This window comes from Notothenia rossii (genome assembly GCF_949606895.1).
Source record: "Notothenia rossii genome assembly, chromosome: 7".
In the NCBI taxonomy this organism is placed as follows: domain Eukaryota; kingdom Metazoa; phylum Chordata; class Actinopteri; order Perciformes; family Nototheniidae; genus Notothenia; species Notothenia rossii.
Window position 1 is genome coordinate 48,071,045 of NC_136905.1, and position 7,500 is coordinate 48,078,544.

General features: G+C 43.3%; 2 protein-coding genes across 4 annotated transcripts in view; one reads left to right on the plus strand and one right to left on the minus strand.

The window, feature by feature from the left end:
- LOC307045909 (uncharacterized protein) overlaps positions 1–7,500 on the minus strand; it is a 600,354-nt gene that overhangs the window by 531,346 nt on the left and 61,508 nt on the right. The window lies entirely within an intron of this gene.
- The window catches only part of bcl11ba (BCL11 transcription factor B a), a 23,975-nt gene continuing 22,503 nt past the window's right edge, over positions 6,029–7,500 (plus strand). For both annotated transcript variants that reach the window (XM_079691924.1, XM_079691925.1), the window contains exon 1: positions 6,029–6,722. In XM_079691924.1, the coding sequence (XP_079548050.1) occupies positions 6,668–6,722 (55 nt within the window). In that variant the 5' untranslated portion in view covers positions 6,029–6,667. The remainder of the gene's footprint in view (positions 6,723–7,500) is intronic.

The following is a 7,500-nucleotide window of genomic DNA, read 5'->3' on the forward strand; positions in this document are numbered from 1 at the left end:
CACACACACACACACACACACACACACACAAACACACACACACTCATTTGTTTGTACATGAGGAATTTAATTTCAATGTATACTTTCTTCTCCTCAATTCAGATATTTAGACTACTGGGCTGTGTGTGTGTGTGTGTGTGTGTGTGTGTGTGTGTGTGTGTGTGTGTGTGTGTGTGTGTGTGTGTGTGTGTGTGTGTGTGGGGGGGGGGGGTGTGTGTGTGTGTGTGTGTGTTTTTGGATTTTTCCAAAATCTAACCCGAAAACATTGCAGATTTAAAGGTTTAAACTCTGCGTCTCACCTCAAAGGAATCTGCAGCTGTATTTCGTTTCACTAACACCCGGAATATCTGTCATCTGTGTGAGACTTTGCATGTTTGTTGTCCCTCTGATGGACTGGCTGAATCTGGTATTGAGTCCCGGTCTGTTGGTAGCCCAGGATAACACTGAGACAGCCAAAGCATCTCTTCATCTTTCATCAGTCATGAAGCATCCTTCTAAGGAAATGGAGGAGACTTGTTGTGTGAGTTGGCCCTGGATGTTCAGTGTTTTTTTGTTGTACACAGAAGGAGAAAGTGAGGGGTGAGACAGCCAAAAGTCATGTCAGCCCTGGAAAGAAAAGCGACATGAAAGCTTCTTTAAAACAAAGCTTGGCTCAGCAGCTCTGGGTGGAGCGTCTGAGGACCGAGCTAATTGTGTTGAATACTCTGGCAGCCACCGGCTCCTCTTTCAGATGCCAGCTTTGCACGTGTGTGTGTGTGTGTGTGTGTGTGTGTGTGTGTGTGTGTGTGTGTGTGTGTGTGTGTGTGTGTGTGTGTGTGTGTGTGTGTGTGTGTGTTGTGGGCCGTGCTCTCCATCACTTGTTTGTTTGCTTCCTCCAGGGACTCTGATGGAAGTAGGCCTGCTGTCCGCTGCCAAGCTAACCTGATTGAGTCATACTCAGCTGCCATCTTTGTTTGACTCAACAATTGTGTGTGTCCGGCTGGCAGTGGCCGGGATCCCCGTGCTCAAGGGTCCTTAACAGGTCCGGGGGGGACAGCCTCAGGTCTCTTTCAGCTTGCAGACAGCCAGCCTCCTCACAGCGCTGTTTAGTGTTTTGAAGGGCCTGACAATGTGTCTGATAGCTTCTGATTCAAACATGTTTTCTTGAGACACTAAATGAAAGTATAGTAATGCTTAACATAAAAATCATTATTGAAAGATGGACAAAGTTTGAACGGCGTGTTAATGTTTCTGAACAAGGTTTGGTCTTTTTAAACAGGAAGGTGTCAGCTCTTTGAAGCCCTGTTCCTCTTGTTTGGTCCCGTTTATTATCGGAGGCCCTACGATGGGGGCTTCAACTTCTGATGTTTCTTCGTCTTCCCTTCACTCCATTGTACACTTCTGCTGTGTAATGTTCTGTTGTCTGTCTTGACATTTGCATTGGATTTGTGTTACACTATGTTATTATATCAAATGAAAATAAAAACATTAATGGTAAGTCTAAACATGAAAAACATAAAAGCGCAAATTATTATTATTATTCAAGTTTGCTAACTTTGCTTTTACAAATGTAAAAATGTTTTCTTAAAATTCATGTCAGCAACACTTTTGTAGTAATGCATTTAGTAATAATGGCAGCAGGTCTCAGGTCCTGAGCTAAACTCTGCTCACAGTCTCTAACTGAAGGAAAAGCTCATTAGAACGTTTCTCTCTGAGTTGAGAACACGTCCTCTTTTCTTGAAAGATATTCTTGAAAAGAGAAGAGGAAGAAAAAAGAGAGTAAAAGGTCTTAAAGTGAGAGTGCACACGTGTGTGTGTGTGTGTGTGTGTGTGTGTGTGTGTGTGTGTGTGTGTGTGTGTGTGTGTGTGTGTGTGTGTGTGTGTGTGTGTGTGTGTGTGTGTGTGTGTGTGTTGGTAATGAGAGCTCAGTGCTGCTAACTTGCTTTAAATACATCTGATTAGCATTTTCCCTATAAAAGGAATAATTCCAACTTTGATATCTGTAATTGTGCTTAAGGGCTTCTGCGCTTCTCCGCTAGCCCTCAAACGCTCTGCTCTTCAACCCGTGCAGAGACTATCACAGCAGCGTTTATTCACTTAGCTCTTCATTCAGAACCTGTAATAATGAGCCTCACTCAAATCTATTTTTAATGAGCCATTACAGCCCCCAAAGACAGGCGTGTTACAGGTATGAAATCAGCTGGTGTAGTAACACACACTCAGGAGATAAGCCCTGCGGGCCCCTCTCTGCAGAGAGCGTTCATACTCAAGAAAGACCCACCTTTTTATTTTGGCTTTTACCTGAATTTTATTTTATTCTTATTGTATTAACTTTTTATTCTTATTATTAGTTTTTTGTCCTATTTCATTCAATCCTGTGTTGGTATTCATAGTTATTTGTCACCACAAAGCTATGTGTTACTCTGGTTATTACCTGGGAAGGGGGAGATAGTATTGTTTGTAGTTTTTAGAAAACTGTCCATATGTGGGGTTTGTGAAGCACGTTGAGTTTCCTTTTGAATGAAAAGAGATGTATAAAGTTTGATTTGATTCCTCTGCATAGAATAATTCAAACACCCCCCACACACATGCACTGGAACACACTGAGGCGCTGGTTACTGTGCATGTGGCAGTGGCTAACCAACAGAGGGTGGTGTTGCATTGTGGGTCACACACTGCTGTCATGACTGATCACAATAACGTGCCCACATTAATACGTTATGGTTGCTGTTGAAGATGACGGATCATTGATAAACAGTGGTTCACTGTAAGTGTTCAAATATATAGTTTGACTTCAAACTCATTTAGAAAGACAACATTAGGCTGCCACCAGGTTCATTTGAAAGCTGCTTGAACTTCATTACTTCTAAATGCTAAGTGCTGCTTTCAAAGTCAGTAATTACTTTAATTATTTGATGTGCTCATAAAAAGAAAGTATTTGATTAGCTACAATTCAAAGATATTGTGCAGTGTCCACCTGCTGATGAAGATCATGTGATCCAAAGTGTGGAAGCTACTCAAGTGAACTCGTGCTGTTACTCCGGGAAGAACAAACGTATAGCCTTATATCATATTTTTCCTGATTTGACCCAAAAACATTAAACGTACTTTATTAATTTGAAGAGATTTCAGTTCAGTTCCACATTTCAAACAGTCCTGATTGACAAGGTGTTAGTCAGACACATCTCTCCCACAGCACTAGCTTCTGATTGGATGACTGGTCCTGGTCCTAAATGTTGATATGCTTAAAAAGACATGCAATAGAAATAATATTCAAAAAACCAATAGAACAATAGAAATTAAGCATTTCAATCAAAGCTTCTCTTTACAGTTGTGAACTCTCTGTGCAGATTAGATTCTCCCCACACCCTGCTTTATCTCCCAGCATGCATCTGAACACATAAACACTAGTATTAGCAGTTTACTGGAGAACAGTTGTTGGGAAAGTGATCTTAAAACTCTAAAGGACACCTCCACGTCCCTCTAATTAAAACTTAACCGTCAAGCTGAGGCGCTGGGCATTATGAGGAGGGAGAGAAAATACTTATTTAGCATTAACATAAAAACAAACAGCCACATATATATATGCAAATGAAGGAAGGGCAAAAGCAGGATGCCGGGAGCCATCCGCCATAACTCACTCTGATGGCCTTTAAGTGAGAAATCGCCTTCGAAAAATATCCAATAAGAAAGTGGGAATGATGCACCTGTCGCCCTTCTGACTAATGACTCAATCAGGTTGCAAGGACAAGTAGCACATCCGGGTGCCGATGTTGGCCTAGAGTATCACTTGGCACAGAATGCTCTCAGATTCCTCGACAGTCAGAGAAGCCTGTGATGATATCAAAATGGTCCAAAAAGGCTACGTGACGTCTAAAAAACACAACTGGTTGTACCATTAGCATGGGCTCTCACTGATAACAGTGTGAACCTGATAACGTGTGTGTGTTTAAAGCATCCCTGATTTGTGTGTGTAGATTTAAATATGAGCGACAATGAAGACAGCGTCTTCTTCTCTCCTCCGTCCGTCCACCGAGCCGCTCAAAGTAGCTTTAATCCCATATCTTCATGAAGAAAGAACAAGAAAAAAAAAAAACACTAGCACTGAGTCGTGCCTTAAAAATGACAATGATTTACATTTTAACATAATGCTCTCAGTCGGCTGTTATTGTGACAAAGTGCTGCATGTATCCCTCCCAAATGAAAGTGGGTGTTCTGTTATGCGTGCGACAAAGACATTTGGAGGAACCTGCCATCCTCTCCTTTTTCTTGTAAATGAGCATAGGAAATCTATTTATGTCCTCCTACAGTATACCGCTGAAATAAGGAGAGGCTTTTGGCTTATTGGGAGACAGCCCGAACAGCTGAGATGAGCCCCCGTGAAGATATATAGAAAGACAGAAAGAAGGACAGAGAAGAGAAGCGGCAACACTCGAGGCGCTGCAGGGAAACTAGCGAGAAGTCCAAACACAAAGCCGGGAGAATGAGGGATGAGGAAGCGTTCCCCGCTCTGACAACACCTGGCCCAAGAACAAACTGGGGGCTTGTATAGATGCGAGGTGGGGAGGGATACAAAGAACCCTGAGGCTACCCCCCCCCCCCCCCCATTTATTATGCGAGCCATGAGGTTGAGGATAGCGTTGAAGCGACAAAGTTGAGACACAGACATGCAGATGAAGAAGAGGAAATGAGAAGGAGTGTTTTTGGAATGTGATCCAGTTCAGGTGTGTGTGTTTGTGGGGGGGGGGACATCACACTGATGTTCCTAGGTTCCATCATAGAGATGCCACAGTTCACTCTCTGACACACTATGGAGTCTCCTTCCTCTCACAGAGGGGGGTTTAAATCAGACGGGGGGGAAGTCGCTGCTTTCTGACACACACACACACACACACACACACACACACACACACACACACACACACACACACACACACACACACACACACACACACACACACACACACACACACACACACGATGGTGTTAAGCTTTTCTCCTGTGTTCTGATTTAATTGTCATGATATCTTTAAATGTAACTTGATCAGTAGGGTTTTAATAATTTTTAATAATTCGAAGGAGAAATCACCCTCATCCACATTTCCATCCTCTATTAGCCCTAAGGTCACCTTAAGGTCATAACGTCACTATATATCCCAACATCCTTTCCCTAAACACTCTTAGCAATTATACGTCATTCTCTGACTATTATAACACTTATTAAGTAATATGATTAAAACATCTGATAGAATGATATGTGTATTCAAAAACAAACACAGGTTATAATTAAATCATTTGTATCTTAATGAATATGCGTGAAATGTGTGATCCATAAATGTGTGCGCATATCTAGGCCTTCACGAGGCATTAGTGAAAATATATAAATACAGCTAGCTATACTATTAAATATTGTATCAAACATACAGGCTTATTATATGATAAACTCGTAATAACGTGAATTTAATCAGTCGGTCAAACAAAATCATACAAGTATTTATGATTAATAATGTTCTGCGTATATGAGAAATCGAGTCAATTTATGAATGAGTGCAGTGTATTATACGACAGGCCTTTATTTGTGTAAACATGTCTCCCAAAGCAAAAGAGCTTTTTAAAGGGTCTAATGTTAATAGCATTTTGAGTCAAACAATATTTAATCATTTTAGCACGCTATCCAGAAAATGGGAAAAGGGTGTAAGGAACGGCCCATATTACGCACGGTGTCTGCGCGCATTCCCATGTAAAGGCACCCTCTCAGTGTCCAGCACCCTATGCACCAGCTACGGAAGCCACACAGGTCATAATCTATACATAAATGGAATTATAATACCGACGGGACGCCGAGACGAGTTGAGCGATTCTGGACACTGCCGCCGTGCGCGCAAACGCCGGAGTGTGTGTGAGAGTGGTTATTGTGTGTGTGTCAGTGTGTGTGAAAGCCACCACTAGTCGCCCCCAGTGCTCTTCAGTTTCCACTCTCCCTTCTCACCGCAGACTGAACGTCACGTCCGCACTTGAACTTGAGTTTTCTCCCATTGTAGAAGCCAGAGAGAAGCACAGAGCCGCACACTGCTGCACACTGCCCGGGGAAGCGGGACTCTGCAGCGAGCACAAAGACAAGAGAGGGAGGTAGCCTGTCCTCAGAGCAACACTGGGCTTTGACTCCACTAGTTAAAGTGTAACCCGCCCGCCTGGCACTGCTGGTGCTGCAGAAGAAGTGCCCACCACTTTGCGAGAAGTCCCGAAAAGGACATTGGATTCCTATTGGACTCACTTTCAGGCGTTAATTGGCGCCAATTCACCTGGACAGGGACGCATGGTGTCCAGGTGTCCGGAGAGTGGACACAGCTGACGGCCGGGTTTCCTCCTCTCCACCCTGCTCTTCTCCACCCGGCTCCTCTTCCGCTCTCCTCTGACAGATGGTGTGAAATCGCGGAAAGCAGAGTCGGACTACCCCCTCCCTCACCACCAGAAGGGAGGCGCGCCACCACTTTGGAACTGAACTCCGACCGCCTGCCCAGCGCTGCGCTCCGGCCGGCCACAGCAGAGCAGGATCCACCGCACAGGGGTCAGTCCGAGGGCCACATCTGGGACAGAGCCGAGGTCAGCTCTGGGCAGCCAGCAGCAGGAGGAGACGCCACCCTTCCAGCGCCGCTCTCCGGGCGATGCCAGAGTAAATGCCAGGGCGATGTCCCGACGAAAGCAGGGTAACCCGCAGCACCTGTCCCAGAGAGAAATAACACGTAAGTGGCCCTGCAAATATTTACATGCACACATCGCTTTTCCCTCTCCGGTGTCATTCTGAGGTTGAGAGATTTTTCCCGGGATGATGGTGCGTAAAAACAAACATTTTCAGACTTGGAGCAGAAAGTTTCTCGGGGTGCGTCCTGAAGGCCAGTTCTTTCCTCTCCAGCGTAATTGACAACATTTGATAAAGTCTTTAATTTACTGACCTGATTATAACTTTGTATAATTATCCTGCTAATATCAGGGAAGATGCCACTGTTAAAGAAGACGGAGATCCTTCCTGTGACTTAATTGAGACGTAACTTCTTTATTTTTCTGCTTTTTATTTCAATTACATATAACCAGTGCGATAATTAAATGACACTTAGTGTTCAAACCGCAACAAAAACACAGTTCAAATTCCATCGGTTTAAACGAACATATTAATAATCCTGTTATATAAGATAAAAACACACACCATGTGTTTGTAAGTATCCTAAATTAGAAATAAGAATGACATGCTCAATTTCGATCAATGAATTCTTATTATTATATATGTTTGCACTTTAAGAAAAAAAGGAAATGTTTTATTGTAAATGAAACTAATTAACTTTATCATTGTACCTGCTGCCGTACGGGGAGATGTTGAAATGAAAGAAGGTGCTCTTATTAAATCTTTGATAGACACATCACCGCCTCGTGCCAGCCTTTCTGTCTTCTGTTAAATTAGTCCCGTGCATGAGGTCTATTGCTGCATGGATGCAAAACGAATTATTTTTAATATTTATGTTTCGG